This window comes from Falco rusticolus, chromosome 3 (assembly GCF_015220075.1).
Source record: "Falco rusticolus isolate bFalRus1 chromosome 3, bFalRus1.pri, whole genome shotgun sequence".
Classification (NCBI taxonomy): Eukaryota; Metazoa; Chordata; class Aves; order Falconiformes; family Falconidae; genus Falco; species Falco rusticolus.
The window spans coordinates 39,260,679-39,277,822 of record NC_051189.1 but is presented as its reverse complement, the minus strand read 5'-3'; the positions used below and the strand labels follow the sequence as shown (position 1 = coordinate 39,277,822).

Here is a 17,144-nt window from a genome sequence, read left to right as displayed (position 1 = left end):
TCTACTCGAAGAGCCAAAATTTTTCTTTAGGGAGTGGGTTATTGCACAGAAAATAGGAATTCTTAAAGTTAAGCTTCATGTTGGTAGAATTATTTTAAAGAATAAGAGAGTAACAATTAATTCCTAAAGATATATTTCCGTTAAAAAGGAACTACTAAGAAAATTTGCTCTCCTTTTCAACTAAACATTAGGATTTCAGTACAGTTGGCTAATAAGCCAAACTGGAATCACAGAAAATAAAATTCTTAGCTGATTTATTAGTTCAGCAAATGGGGTGGCTTTAACACAGTTGTAATGCTGAATTTTCTCTGTGTAGAATATTGGCTCACAAACTTTATGTTAATTTTGAACCCATGGAGACCTTGAGAAGGAGGGAAGTCTAAAAAAGTTGTTGATTCACTTACAAGAACAGCTGTTGATGGACCAGTCATTCACTGATTAAAACAAGAGTGATTGAACTATCCCTGTACTGCAAATATAATTTAAGATACTAAATTTATAAAGATACAAACATTCTGTATCAGAAGATAAAAGAAGGCATGTAAGGAAACTTGACTTTTTTTTTTTTTTACTTTTAATTGTTTCCCAGAATTATTTTGTTGAAAACAGTAACTTCCAATGGTTTCAAAGGGGCAGGACTTCACCCATTTTCCTGCTTCACTTCTCGTTTATTGAATTTCTCAGAAAAATTGTTTCCAGAGAGTGAACAAAGTAATTCATAAACAGAAAAAACTAGCCTGAAACTCCATTAATAACCAACTTATTTTTATTAGAGCAAATACAGTTGTGAAAACTGTACATTGTACATTTTGGGTCAAGAATTATAAATAGAGAAACTCATAGATAAAGAGTTCATTCTTTGACAGCAAGAAACTTCAAATAGACAAAATGACATTATTAAGTACATTGGCAGGCTTCATTGTGCTGTCCAAAATGTAGTGTACAGTATAACAACCAATTATAAATAGCTTTTCATGTAAAATACAGCTGTGCACATTTTAGAAAAATACCAACAATTTGTCTGAGCTTTGTTTTAAAAAAGCTTATAAATTGTACATATTTATAAATGGCACTAACATGCTTACTTAAATTTATAAACATTTTCATAAGCTTTGTTACCCATTATTTCCAGAGCATAAAGTATTTTAAATAAACATTTAAGAGGAATTAAATACTTCAGTTACAAAATTACCTCTCCATGTAAGGAGACAGGGGGTGATTTCACTGTTGGATGGAACATTTTGTCCATTATGTCAAGGCTTACACAATAACTTTTAGAATTTTGTTCTTATTTAGAAATTACTTTCCTAAATTTAAAACACAATTTTAACTTTTTTTAAAAAATAAATATACATTTTTATTTTCATTTGCTCTCTTTCTGCTTTCTTCTTTATCCACACTGGTCAAAACACAGGATTCTCAACATACTTCTGTAAAAAACACCATGGTGTTACTGCCCTGCTCGGAGTTACTTCGCTGCACAATATTCAGTCCATACTTACGTTACTTTAATATGCTGCATCAAAAAATAGCTAATGTACTTTGCAAGAATGTTGCCCATTAAACCATGCAAACACTTAGAAAGTTTACAAACAGGTTCAAAAACTATATTGTATGAAAGATTTTCTAATAAAGATAAAATAAACCATAATACAAGCCCTTTGCTTTTTGTAGCTTTAAATTAAAATATTTACTTGCCAAATGACCACACCACATATTTTCAGTAAACAAGCATGCTTTTGATTAATATAGGGTACAGTAATTCCAGTATAATGGCACATAAAAAGAAACATGATCACATCATTTGAACAAAGGGCTGTGGAACTACTTAAGACAAACTTTCCAAATGAAAAATGTTGAGGCTTTTTTAATGCTGAGGTAAAATTATAAATGGACTTTAAAGACACTGAAGGCATCAAATTGATAAACAATCACTTAACGTTTCTAAACGCTTTACCTGAATGTATTCAACACAAAGCTAGTATTTTAAAATTACAATAATTTATTATGAGCATTAGCTAGCTTAACTGTCATTGGCATCAATGTGCACTCAGACAAAACTTTATTTTAACTGCTGGCAAAATACCTCAGTGTTGAAACATAATAATTCAAATCACCAATTACCACAGCACCAAATTAAAAAAAAAAAAAAAAGTCAACATGCAAAACCTGTATCTTGCCTTTCTTGGCTTATTCTGATATTTCAGATCCTGCTTAGAATACGCTGATATCAACTTAAGATTCTTATTCTTTTATTATGAAAAATTTTGCTTGCTATTGGCGTAAGCATTTGAACACTTTTAGGAAGATACTAACGTCTTTAAATTTTGCAGTCAGGGTATATTTCTTACTAAACCTTAGAGCAAAAGGGCTCTTCAGGTTTAGAAAAATTGATTTAAGATTTTTATCTCTGGATTAGAAAAAGAGATTTCATTTTTTGCTTCTGCTGCTTGGCAGAACTGGTAGCTTTCTCCAGGTTGGACTAGACACTATGTTATGGCTATACATCAAATTTCATAAACAACGAATGAACAGAATCATGCACAGGCAAATGAAATTCAATCTCCCAGAGCACTGCAGGAGATGTTAAAAGCAGCAGGTAATGGAATAAGACTGGTGACTGATGCTGCTAACTATTTCTTCTAACGAGATAGGAGTGAACGCTGGAATCACTTCCACAGCAACAGAATCCTCTGACCACATTCCTCTGGCAGTCGTTTTCCCATCTCCCCACTAAAAACATCAGACGGTAAAATAGTAAGGCAGCTGTTAGCTTCCATCAACAAAAAGTGCAGCTCCGTACATTTCCAGTTTAGTCACACTCTGCTGGAACAGATGGAGAAGCCAACTCACTTCACTGGCAGGGCTGCTTCAGCAGATTATTTTGTTTGTTTTCCAACATGGCTGCTTGCTTCAGCTTTCAGAGGACCCCAAAGCCACGAGCCATCAGCAGAGAAACTGATCTGGGGCCCTGGCTGAATTTTCCAAGTTTCATCTCTCTTGCGTCCCATCCTAATTCCAAGCCTCCTTCCCTGTGTCTGACAGGTGCCATTTAAAAGGCTGATGACACAACTGCAGAGAACTGTGGGCTAACACCACTAGTTGTCATGACTTCACTGAAGGGTCAAAACAGTTACATTATTAAATAACTATGTTGAATCACATTCAGGCATAGCTAAAATTGAAGTAGGGAACATTAAAAGTATGCAAAGAAATTAAATCTTTATCATTTGAGGTGGGGTGGATATGGTGATTTTATATGAAAACAAGACCTTTCTTACCTTTCCTAATTCCAATCAAGTTAGAAAATGGACAAAAAGAATGGCTAAACCAATATTCAACAGCATTACGAGGGCGATCATGACTGAGTTAGGGCCCTGAAAATAAAATGAAGATATCAGAATTAATGCAAACTTCCACAGTGTACAGCAACGAACATGTCCTGAGTCTGGAATTTTTACCGGTTTTGACTTTGCTCTGAAGGATTACCTAAATATTAAACATACAGACTCTGCTCCTGAAACATAGCCATTACCCTTGGTATTCAGGTGAACTAAATATTATCTGTGTGAAAATAAGCTAGATAAATACAGGTGAGTGTATATTATTACACTGTTCTTAATTACACTGAGATTAAACCATCTCACAAATATGACTGCATAAACAAATGAAAACAAACCCATCAACACAAAAACAATATCACCTTAAGATAAAGCAAAACAAAGAACTTGAACTACTTCAGGAAAGCTGGACCACTGCTCTTCATCCTTACAGCAGATTCCTTCCCTAATTCCAACCCATTTCAAAACAGACATGACAAAGCTTTTTACAAAAAAATACCCTTTTTCTGATAATCAAAGGAAATAAAAAGTTACTTACTGTTGCACTAACATACCTATAAATGCCTCTATTACAGATTTTAAAATAATTTTACTTGCAAAATTAAACTTTTTTTTTTATTTATTCTGACCCTTTATCTTACAGACCTATATACTGAAGAAACGAAAAGTCTAAATACTTTTTACTTTTTTAGCTAGACCTAAACTTGGTTAGGAAACTTAACCATTACACAATTTTAGTGTATTCTGTGAAGCCAGAGAACAAAGTTTTTAATTATTTTCAGCAATTTTGGATAGTTCTTTAAACATGGATGCTTTCTAAAAAGCAACTTGAAATAACGTCCTGAACAGCTGGATATTCTCAGTTCTTCTGTTCTCTAAATGTATTTGGTTTACTACAACATAATTTCACAGAGATTTGTATACACCTAGATTTTAAGACTGCACATTTACTGTAAGTAGAAACAGAAAAACTCTTCACTCAGACAATACTTCTGTAAGTCACAAAAAAGCCCACCAAAAAGTCTCTGCAGAAAACTGTCCTCTGGACCACTGGCTTGCATAAGAACTTACATATTTCATTATAAATGACATATAAAGTTTTTCATTTTCCACATGAGGCATGCCTTACAGAAGTTCATTATGCTTAATGAAAATGCTAACATTAGCTATGTAATTTCTGGAATGGTAAGGTGTAAGAACTTACTATTATTAATTTGCTGCAGCAGTGTCACTGGGAAGATATTCAATAGTACCTGTGTGATTATTATATCACATGCTCTCATCCTGAAACAGTCTCATTAAACACTTTCTGCCACAACACATCTTTACATAGTAGTTAAGATGGCAGGCGAGATGTGAAATGCCAAGTTCTTAAATAAGTCACAAAATATGTTATGTCAAGTACTCCTTAAATCTCTGGGGAGTCTAAACGCAATCGGCACCTCTATCCATAAGGGCCATAAAGTTCCCTTTGCACCTCTTCAGAGGTATCTGTTCACATGCTGAGGAACTAGATGTTCAAGTTCAAACTACGATTGAAACTATTAGGAGGCTAGTTAAAGGTTGCCATGGGGTAATGATATTGTCAGCAAGACTCACATTTTGCTTCATGGCAGAATGTCTAAAATATTCATTAGAAAATTGAAGACTAGGTTTAAGGTCACCTTAGTAAAAAAGATTTTGAATAACAAGTTCCCACTCACCAGTGGTATGTTTTAACCATTGGATCACAGAAGTGGAACCCTGTTCCTTCCTTCTTACTGAAATGACTCACAATGCGCCAAAGAATATGAGACACTTGGTGACAGACAAGAGGCATAAAAGGAAAGCATGGCTCCAGATATGGTGACATTTCTGATCACAGCACTGTAAGCAGCATCGCTGTATAGTGCATAACTCAAGGTTCATTTCCTCTTCCTCTTTCTGGCACAGTCACAACTGTGCTAGCTTGGGTACTTCTACACTATTCTACTGTGAGGGAAATCAAAATTTCCATCAGGATTCCCACCAAATGCATTTGGCAATTGTGAGATTTATGCATGAAAGCTATACTGGAAGACTCTGAACAATAGAACATGTTTTACGTGACATGACACAACATCTACTTTGAGAATCTCTCAGTTTTGCCGTCTTGGAATGTCAGTGTCAACACCCTTAGAATGAACCTTCCATTTAATGAATCTCATGACAGACAAGAATAGTACATACATGATTATGTTACATTACCTCTCTACAGGAACTGTGATTACACTAAGATTTGGATTCAACATCTTTCTCTTCGGTGCTGAGACACTGAAACAGGTTTCCCAGAGAAGGTGTGGATGTCCCATCGTTGGAAATGTTCAAAGTCAGGTTGGACGGGGCTTTGAGCAACCTGATCTAGTGAAAGATGTCCCTGCCCATGGCAGGGGGGTGGACTAGATGATCTTTAAATATCCCTTCAAACCCATTCTATGATTCTATAATTCTAACAGGGACTCCCTGTATTATCAAAATCAGATCAATAGTTCCCTTATAGTTTGGGATGCCACCCAGAGATTTTACAGTTATAGTGCACCAGGAGCTGCAAGGAACTGTGAAGGAGATCATTGCCTAACACCATTAAAACTCACTGGGATTTGGCCATCTAATGCTTTGTGTATTTGTAAATAAAATCCATGGAAATCAAGTTGATTTACTACTATTGAGGAAAAATTTGGACCTATGGGGACCTCACAGGAGCCAGGAACTATTCATTACCTGAAATATATCCTGAAACAGCATCCTGATAGCTGCAAGAGAGCTTTTGGCTGAATGGCAAGTTGAGACTGCAGTTCAAACGGCAACTCGGTATCATTAGTGCATGGTTTTACGGAATTAAGCTTCATGGAGGGGGAAGGGACTTCTCTATTCATGCAGTCAGGTTAGGTACAACAATGTCACCACAGTAACATGATTAGGCTAAAAAAAACTAGGGGCTATGGTGTGCATCAAGAAATCTCATCTACAAAGACAGAAGAAAGTGACGTCTTAAGAACTGGGTTGTTGGTTTTATATGAAGATCAAAGAAAAATGTGTTATCTGTTTATGATAATGAGTCTATGCCTTATACAAAGAAGTAAATCTCATCTCCTTTGGCCTGCTATGTGCATTTTGTTTTCTCTTCTGGTAATTACAACTTTCAGCTCAAAGAAGAATTTCCTAATATACTAAAAATGATCCAACAATATTTGTGGAGCTTATGGTTACTATGAATAAACTACTACCTGTATTTGTAGACACCTATGAAATGAGCATTTAATGCTTTAAGACAACTACCATAATTAAGACTTTAGTGTCCTGCAAGGGCTTAAAATAGCAAAAGACAAAATTAGTCTGAACAGTCCAAGAGTGACTAGAACAGGTGCACTAAAGAAGCTGTGGTAGAAAAACTCCAGTCCTGCTTAAAAACTGCCCTTTCAGCTTCTAGTAAGTCAGACACTTACACAGTTAAAAATATAACCGTATGATTATTTTTCATCTGGTAAGGAAGAAGGCTATTTTCCTAAAATGTAGTGCCAGGAAATACTAAGACTAGTCTTGTAATCCCACTGCATTAGGAATGCCTGTTAAATTTAGCATAAAGTTCTTGCTCAGAGGGTTTTTTTAGGATCAGGCAAATACTGATTTATTTTTCTAACATTATGGTAGTTATATCCTTTACTAACTGGATGTTAAGTGGACAAAGAGATCAGAGTAGAAGCACACTGGGCAACGTTCAGCAAAATGTCATGATTTTAACTACAGGTAAAAAGCAGGATAAACACTCTGTGTGCCTTAAAAATCTTCACCTACAAAATGAAAAAAATGACAATATAGTAGAGCGCTTGTGCCTGGGCTTGTACCTGACCTCGGGCAACACATGGATACATACCAGGCAAACAAAATGTGTATTTGTGAATGTACACCACAACGGTATTTTTTGCAACTCCGTCCTACTTTTTACCCAAATCCAAAACAATCTCAAATCAGCTCATATTCAAGGTGGAATAGCAGTGTGCAAGCTGATACTGGGGCTACAGGCTGCAAGAGCAGTTAGAACCAACAGTTAGTCCTCATTTGTGGCCAAGTGTCTGTGCACACTTCGCACTGTGGTAAAAATAAGGTAATTTCAAGGTGCCAAATTATCAGTGAAAAAAGGATGATTTACTTCTCATTCATTAGGGTAAATGCCTGCAAACAGCTGTTTTGGAGCAGCTGATGAACAGGGGCTGTCATTGTGCTTTATGCATGTTTTCACCTTGATAAAACTATGACTTTCTTATGAGCTCTGAAATGATTTTAAACTTTGATTTTTGAACATCAGGCAATAGTTACATGAGAAGTGTGGCATAAGAAGTATGCGCTGATATTTTTCAAGTATCATGCCAGAAATGGGGCCACCTTGAGAATCGTTACTGTTCCTATAACTAACTTATTACACAGGTGATAGTCAATGACATTCTTAAGAATATAATAGATTCACAGAAAATAAGAAACGTGAATTTGATTACTAAAACAGATGCTGCAGAATTTTCTGTAAATAAAGTTGTTTAAAGTGCAAATTAAATTTTACGTTTCATTCAGATGTGAGAAATGGCTTTGATTTAGACACATGGAAGGAAGAATTGCAAATCTTACATTCTGTATCTATGTTCTTAATGCATTATAAATGGAAACTTGAAAAAAGCACAGCACAATTTTATACAGCACTTTCAGATAATCTAGTGAAAGTGCTCAATAAATGTAATAGATTCATTTTTGCATTCTAAATCCATGTTTTCTTATTTCTCTTTTCATGAAAATGAGAGTTGTTTTCTCTTTATATTCCTTAAAAAATATATTTTTAAACTTTTATGGAGGATCTAAGGCAGTTTTACTTTCAAACCACAAAATCGTTTGTCAGGATGACTGTGAAGCAATTGCAGTTACTGACTAAAGCAAAATAATTCTCCAATGCAGCCCTAGAATTCGGAAGTCTCTCAACATTCAGAAGTGTTTGGGATGAAGAGAAGTACACTCAGTAACTATGCACTGCGTAACTCCAGCCCAGCTCAGTCCAGGAACACTGCAGAACAGACTACTGTTTTTCTGAAGTTGAAAGGTCATACTAACAATGAAAAAGAAAAGCCTCCGGGCAATGTTAACAGTCATTGTGTACTATCTCCCTCAGTCTGCTAGGCCAGTAGGCTTCTTCCTGCTTTAATTGTTTTAGGATTTTCACTCATTTCAGCATTTTAAAGAAATAAGCATGTAGGAAATTTATTCTATAAGGGCAAATTTATAGACACATTTGGAAGACATCTTTGAATAAAACACATATATCTACGTGTATCTTAAAATGTTGTTATATTAAAAATGAGATTCTAAACTCTACCCTCCTTCCTTATTGAAATGCTGATAATAAGAATAATGCAATTATGGTGATCCAATTGAAGCAGAGGGACAGTTCCCACATAACCTGTAATATCAGTAAACAAACAGTAGCTAATTTACTAACAAAGTGATAATAGCTTATCACTTTTCCACCTTTCCTGATAACAGGCTATAGGTTCATGGTCCTTACCCTGATTATTCTAGAAGGTCAATAAACTGCTGTTTAGGTGCCCTACTTGGTTTCTTACGGTGAAGATGCCCTCAGCTCCACTATTTGGTCTGGATGGAATGTAGGAAAAATAAGGACTATTTCTAGCCACTTAATTTCACCAGAGCTGAACAAAACATTTCAATTCAGGCTAAAATTCTGTGCATGCTCACTCAACCTTCACAAGCCTGACAGCTTTGTGTTACCCTACATAGGAGTCGTATCTGTGAGGTTTGAAAGGTTAAAGGGCTAATAGCAGCTGTAATACAGATTTGCAGATTACAAAACCACTGTGAACATCTACTTTGATCTGCAGAGAACAGAATATAAGCTTCCTGCTGAACCAGAGGATATCATCTTGGCAGAATGCTCATTATTCAGTTATTCAATGATGGCTACAAAAACTCAACATTTGAAAACTGATGTTACATTTAGTTAACATCATTAAAAGCAAATTAAACTATAGACTTTTATCTAAATCTGTCCAGTTGTTGGATCTTCTTACACATTTGCTTGTTAGCTTGGGAAATTATTTTATGATGTGTATTTACAGAAAGTGATTTAACATGTCAGATTTTTTTTGCCTTGAATCTTTCATTGTAAGGTATGTTTTAATCATTCTTGCAGCACTTTGTGGGGCTTTCTGTTAAGTTTTTTCTCATTTTAAATCCCTGATTTATGGACACTGTATTTTATTCCAGAAGTGGTTGCACCAGTGCCAAAAACAGATAAAACAGACTCCCATGTACTCTTGCTTAATCTTTCCTGTTGATAAATCTAAGGATTATATTAACATCTCTGAACAGCAGCAGCAGACTAGATGCTTATGCTCAGCTGCATCTCTTGTTCCTGATCCACCAACCTTTTCCAGTTCCGAACCTGCATGGCCAGGCTCTATTAACTGTCTTTCAATATATAATCTGACATTTTGCTGTGCTGCACATGTATAACTACTTGCATCTTTCTTAGCAGGTGATTTGGATCGGCTTGTATTGGTGAACAACTGTCTTTGTTATTTATCACTTTCCTGGTCTCTGTGTCTTCTGTAAACTTCACGGGTAATACTTTCATGTCCTCTTCAATGTCATTAATAAAAATGTTAATAAAATAGAGCAGCGGAATTAATCCAAGAATGACCTCACCAGGGTAATACCAAATTACCGATGTTTTTCTAATTACTTTTTCAGAACTGTAAAGTAATTTTTAAAAAAATATTTAAATGTGACATTTAGTCTTAGCATTACTCTGGCTTTCTTGTCAGAATACATAATTGTATCACAGCAAATCAAGTGACCTTCTTGATTGAGGATATGATTCCTCTGTCACACCTGAAGATGTCAAACTTGTTTGACAAGATCTTTTACACTGCACATTGGTTGGAAATTCTTACAACTTTTTATTTTTAAATTCTTTATTAATGAAGTTATGTGTCAATTATTCAACTGCTTTGCCTGAGATCAGTGCTAGGCTGTCTGGAGCTCATTAAATGGATCATTATGTTTATCCCATCAATAATGACACACTGTTTTTTTTCTACTGGAGTACCGAAAATGATTCAAGAAACAATGCTTATAAAAAAGAAACATTATGACAATTATCTGGACCTCTTAATTTGCTAAAGCTTAACTTTAGGATCTAAACCTATTATTTTCCTGAATTTCTCTTGGCCTAGAAATAGTTTTGCCATCATCAGGGATTCTGAATTCAATAACCTGGCTTTTTCTCATAACTTGATATAGAAATGCTAGTAGTCATCTCTCCTTTACTGCATAACCATTGATAGTTCTATTATTTCTAAATAATAATGAGATTCAATTCATACTGATTTGAATGTATAGTTTTAAAACTCCTCCATTTCTTGATGAAAAAGAAAGTAAAATTTTTCACCACACTGTAAAACACAAGTATTGTTAGAGGTATGTATTTTAAAACAGTTTATATTTTGATGCAAATTGCCTGGTTTTAGAGCCTACAATCAACATAGAGAAGAAAATGAAAATGGGAGATTGTCTGGACTGGGTTAGACCACAGGCCAGCATCCTACCTCCAACAGTATTCAAGAGTAGACCTTTGGGGAAGAGCATGAGTGTAACTAGTACTGCCCAATTATCCACTAAAGTACAACAAACATTGTTTTGAGGATGGAGGGAGGGGCAGGGCGGGAAATAGATCTGTATATATGCATATCTGCAAGTATATGTCTACATACACACAAAATGCTCATATACATATATATTTTTATATATATATATATATACATACACACACACTAATACGCACACTAACACATTTTTGTGTTTATGGATGCAATAAGGATTAATGTTTCAAAAGTCCATCAGTATCTGGCTATCAACTATCCCTTCCCAGTTTTCATAAAGGATAATATAAAGGACTGGAATATTTGTTTCTCCCTCCAGTCTGCTGTATTGGGTTTTAGCTAGCAGACTGTATCCAGATGAAGATTTGACAGAAGTGAGCTTTTTCTGTCTTTAGGTTGCATAGCTCAGCACTTGGAGGCAAAAGGGCAGGGATAATGAAAAGTTTTCTTGCTACTCACCGAGCTGTTTTCTACTTCTTTTTCCAATGTTGAATGTGACTCGTTATTAGCAGGGTTCTTTGGTGCAGCAAATTCTGGTTTCTTAATTTTTGTGTCAGGTTTGTTTTCTTTGGCATCTGGCTTACCCCCAGATCTAGCAGGACTTGGCTTCTGTGAGGGTGGTATCCGTGCAAGTGTCGACGGTGATGGGTTGACATACTCATCTTCTTCCCTGAGCTCCTGTGGAAGCACTGTTGGATTCATTTTTACATAATAGCCATGGTAGTGACCATGTAGCTCCCCATTTTCTGTGCTGATGGGATTGTGATGGGCTGAAAACTTTGGCTGGTTTTTCACAGCTACTTCCTCTTTCATTGGTGCTTTTGAATATAAAGGCTTGTTAATTGTGGGTGTTATATTCTCAGTGGCTAAAAGCTTTTTGTCTTGATTGAGTCTTGCCCCAGAAGCGGAGCTTTGCTTTTTCAGTTGTTTTGAAGGAGAAGGTTCAGAAGAAAGAGGAGGGCTATGCCTTGGACTTGCTTCTGGGGTTCGAGGGGGTGTAGTACCTTTTCGATAAAAGTGTGGTGACTCTTTTGGGGTAGCTGGGTTTTCCTGAACTTTTTCTTCAGATTTTTCTTTCACCTCCACTCCTTCTTGAAACTTTTGTTTGATATAATCAGGGCCTGGAAAATAGTGTAATAGAAATATTACGATTAAAACAAAAATAAGACTTCACAGTAAAACTGGCATTGGGATGTCAGACAGCACTGCCTTGCTAAAACACTGGCAGGGGTGGGTGTTACCAAAAATTCACTGACATCTGTAATGTTTTACTCTAAATTACTCCACAGTCGAAGTTACTGTACTTTTTGGTAATTGTTGGGACTACTTACTAATGTGGTTCAGTCACTTTGCAAAGGGTCACAGGATATAAATTGTCTCTGAGTGAAGTCTGAGGGACTGAAGACTGACACATATCTAGCATGCTTTCTTTTTCTGAGAGGCACTTTTTGAGGTATGTCTTGCTTAATTACCCTAATCTATCTAACTGCTACCCTCATGATCATGGGATCTGTTTGACATGAAAGTAATTAACCATCACAATGAAATGTCTCTTCTGTCTTTATAACCTACAGGAAATAGGGCTTGAAACATTTTTTTTCCCCTTTATGTGCATGTTAGTTTGTCTTATATACATACATATATATATGTGTGTGTGTGTGTGTGTGTGTGCGCGCCTTGAACTCTCAGACACTGGTTTTGCCTTCCTCATCTAATCACTTACCATATGAAGATGGAGGTTAACCACTCTAGTCATTAACATCATTCCTGCTTAGAAGTTAGGAAGACAAATTCTCTCACATTCACTAGAGAAATACTTAGAGAGCAGCCAGTATGAAGAATATTCTCCCCCCACTTCCTAGCTAAACACCCATGAGCACATTCACTACTAGGACTCACTTATCAAGGTGCATTTCTACGTGTTTACATAAAGACAAGCTGGCTGAGATGCTTTGCTCCAGGTTTTGGTTGTCTGATTTAATAGTTCAATGCTAAGACTTGAGTAAACAGTCCATTGAAGAAACAAAATTGCTGTGAATCTCTGTATTGTGGGTAGTGTTTGCTGTTTTTCTCCCTAGAGGCCATATTCCAGATTCCAGGATCCGGTCCCCTAAGATGTCAGAAGCTGGGAAGCTCTGTGAACAAAGAACTGCAAGGACCTTGCTGCATGTTCAGCAACGGCTTCTGCCAAATACATTGCAACTGTTTTTCCACTTCTATCTTTGCTAGCACCACTACTTTCCTTTGACTTTTTTGCCTTCTCTAAGTGAGGCTTATCTGCGTTTTATGTCATTTAAAAATTCTGTGCCCAGAGAAGAACGTCTGCACACATTTTTCTGCTTTTGAGTTTAAAGGAGGCTCTAGCTGTGCTAGGCTGATACAGTGTTTTTACAGATGCCAGAAGTGTATGCATCACTAGACAGGACTAAGATGAGAGGAAGAGCAGCATGAAGTTTTTGGAAGTCACTGAGTCATCTGGTAAGTAAACATTGCTGAGAAGAAGAATTACTCTGTATGCAATGTCTTTTGAGCAGGAAAATCACAATGGTTTTGGCATCTCTGAGAACCAGGGGTGGAAACAGGGAGCTGTTGAGAAAGAAGGCTAGATGTAGACAAGCCAGGATGTGTTCTCAAATAACATTTGAGGAGGAAGCTTTGAGGAGTTAAGCCTGCACAGAGGGAGAGGACTGGATGCTTGGTCCTTACAGCTTTTTATAATCCTCTTGGTAATAGGGAAAGGCAGTACAACATAAATTAAAAGTTGTCATATATAAAGTTACAGTTACGATCACCATTCACAAAATTCATCATGAAGGTGATTTCCTTCCGTCTTTGCTGAGATGTATAAAGTAATACCGAGGGTTTTAACATGAATAAACTTTGGTTTTCTCTTTTCACGTGGGATATAATTAGGGGTGTAGAGAGAAAAGGATAGCTAAAAAATCTCTGCCTAACCTTTATGCCCAAGCCATGGAGCTGTCAAATTGCAATGACTCTTTGTTATGGACACATCTATGTTCACATTAGTTTGCTCCTAATGACTGCTGTGGTGAAAGTATCCCAGTTGGAATACCATCTCTTCAGCCTTAAAATGCTGCTCAAATGGCACCTGATCTGTTCCTAACCTATCTAGAAAATTCATCTCCTGTGACAGCTTTCCACTACCCAATATATGTAAAGATATTTACTTTTACTAATATCTGACAGCATTTGATAGACTGAAGGCACTTCCATGAAGAACACATCTGGGTCTCAGTAATGTCACCCCTCTCCACTGTTTCCTATGATCAACTAAAAGCCTCCCAAGGCTGGCCAGAGGGACTCTCTCTCCTCCTGAGACCTCCAAACTGTGCTGGAATTTCTGAAACAAGAAGGGAGCCAGGTCTCAGCTGCCCAGGTGTCCACAAGAGACTGATAGAGTGAAAACAAAAAAAACCTAAACCAAAACAAGAATAGCATCTTTAACTGGAGTTTCGCAAAGAAGTTGTGCCAATAGGCCAGCAGTGATGTCTTCCTACTGGATATTTGGCAATATCTGATGCTAAGTGAAACGCAGCCACACTGGAGAAAGCTGTAGCCATCTGCATCCAAGTAGCACCTGAGGGTGTCTGACCAGACATTCAGCAATTGCCTTAACATAACACAGCAGCCCTCCTTCCTGCCCCCCAGTACATCACATATGACTGTTAGAGATACATCCCTTGCCTCCTATCTTGCCAGGCAGGTTTTTCCAACACTGAAATTCTTGGCTGTATGCTGAAGTTAGCTTTGGAGATTGTCCAAGGACTTCTTTTACGTCTGTTCGCTGTATTCAGTACAATCACATGATGCACCTGCCTGAAGCACTGACTCCAAGCAGCAGTAACAGAGTTCCTGCTCCCTTTTGAGGACTAAGAATACTTGACAAGACTTACCTTGTCCCCTTCATTAAAGGCATTATCTAACACTACAGACATAGTCAAGAGAGTCCTTTTTCTTCAGTATAAGAGCACTCTACAGCACGAGTTTAAAGGACCAGGGCCAAGGGAATTGGGAAAGAGAGAGAGTCACTAACATGCAAACCTACAAGCCTTCTCAGCTGCCTGATCTTAACGAGGAAGAGAACAGGATTTGAGGGTGGGAAGAATGTAAGGTGGGATTATCTGCCTAAGACATAAACACAGAGTTCTGTTCTTCAGTTTGCAGTTCAAGCAACCAAAAGATATATTCCTAGACATGATATTTCTTAATTCCTAAGGCGAACCTGGTCTGGAAAGCAGAACCAAGAAATGTTTTCTAACTAAGTAAATATAAGCTTTCTTGGTGGATGAACCTGGGTGTTTTCTTACAGTGACATGCTGTTACTGTTGGTTCAAAACTGATGCATCTTTTCTGGCTGAAGGTCAGCCATGGGGTGGTTTTGGCTCACACAGCTGTTGTGATGCCAGCAGCTGGATGATATCACTGAAGTGTGTTAGCCAGTATTTGGAGGGAATAGCTTCTGAAAGCCAAAGGACTGTGTGGATGTGTGCAATGTATGCACATAGTCTCATACTGCCTGCTGGTCTGCTTGAACAGCACTTCATTGATGGCTGTGGGGTCAGGGAAGCTCTCGTTTGGTTGCAGACACACTCACAGTTGTTCTAAATCTAGAATTTCTTGTGGATTTCTTGTGTAATATGTCTTTCCTCCTGGAAGGGCTCCAGTAAGTGATGTGACAGCATGGCCAGCCCTGTAAATGAGAAGAGAAGGGTGCCCTGGTTCTGCCACAGCATTTTTAGAGAGGTGACAGCCGCATGCTTTCCCCCATGGCCTGGTGAGGTATATGTATTGGCAGCACAGGGCTGTTTCATGATTGTGGCTCAAGCAGCATCTGAAAATGTCATTTTGCAGGACACTGTAAATGCAGCCAGTGTTTCCCAAGAAGGATAAGCAGAGACCTTGTGCATTATCAGCTCAGGATGAAATCTAAAGCTTCATAGGGATTGCAGAACGCACCTAGGATAGTGAGGAAAAAGGCATATATATATATATTTATATATATGTGAGCTTCAGGTCATAGCCCTGCCTATTCAACCCAGCCAATTTCATGTATTCCAGCCCCTTTGCAAAAGAGAAAAGATGAGGATATGGGAAAAGGGTGCAAATGAATGATGATGAGCTCAAAGTACCAAAGGCTCTAAGATTCCTTAAAGTAGGGCTGGTGATCCTTCAAGAAGTGATTCTGAATTCCATAGTCAATACGTGTAACTGAGTAACCTGCCGTAAATCTTATTTCCATAACGAAATGAGCTTCTGCCTCATTTTAGTATAACGATTTCTATATTGTCAAACCTAATAAGTTAATACTTCTTTTAACTGGCAAAAGGAATTCTGTAGTAACACATAAACCAAATAAAACATTCTGATGTTCTGTAGCAGGACTGCAGGACAATGCATTTTCAAGTAATACAAGAACTTTCTGTAGTTTTCTAATATTATTAAGTAACAGAGTAGTAAGTAATTTATAAAAATAAAATATATTAGAATTTTGAATTAAAAACAGTACTATGTAAACTGAAATATACTATATTCTAGTACATTTTAGTTCTGTATAGCACTGTTTTCTTTAAGTTAATCCACTGCATTCTATTGTTTTGCAAATTTCCATGTACTCCTGTATGACCTTGGACATGTTGTAACATCTTATTCAATCCACATGCAAAAAGAAAGTATGCAGTGGGCACTCAGGTTTAAAAGCTTTTCCCTGAACCGAAATTGTTTAAGACAGAGAATTCCATTGATATCAACAAACAATTTCCACAGGAAACATTTTCACAGTGCAAGATGCATTCCTTCTTAGAGGGCATATTGTAGAAATTCCACTAGAAACTCCACTCGCTAGGAAAAGAAAAAAAGTTTTGGGAGAGCAGGTTTCTCTGAGCCAAGCTCAAGACACTGTGCAATACAGATGAGAGCCTCTGACCATATCATGACAGAAGATGCCTGTCCCTGCAGCCCCGGACTCATATGTGAATGAAGTATGTAAGGTCCTGTAAGACCCTATAGGTAAGTACAGCCTACAGGACTAGCAGCCTTGTCACCTGGGTGTCTCTGGTCCCCATGGTGGATCAGTACTCCCAGTTGTAAACTGCTTGGCGGCTGC

The 17,144-nt window shown here is 37.2% G+C and overlaps 1 protein-coding gene across 4 annotated transcripts in view; it reads right to left on the bottom strand.

Moving 5' to 3' along the window:
* Nucleotides 1-744: 744 nt before the first annotated feature.
* The window catches only part of JPH1 (junctophilin 1), an 84,226-nt gene continuing 67,826 nt past the window's right edge, over nt 745-17,144 (bottom strand). Inside the window, exons 4-6 of one of the 4 annotated variants that reach the window (XM_037380980.1) lie at nt 11,480-12,141; nt 3,282-3,377; nt 745-3,175 (exon numbers count right to left, since the gene is read on the bottom strand). In XM_037380980.1, coding sequence (XP_037236877.1) covers nt 3,297-3,377; nt 11,480-12,141 — 743 coding nt within the window. In that variant the 3' untranslated portion in view covers nt 745-3,175; nt 3,282-3,296. Of the gene's footprint in view, nt 3,378-11,479; nt 12,142-17,144 lie in introns of all 4 variants that reach the window. The other 3 variants (XM_037380981.1, XM_037380982.1, XM_037380979.1) reach the window with 3 other exon arrangements.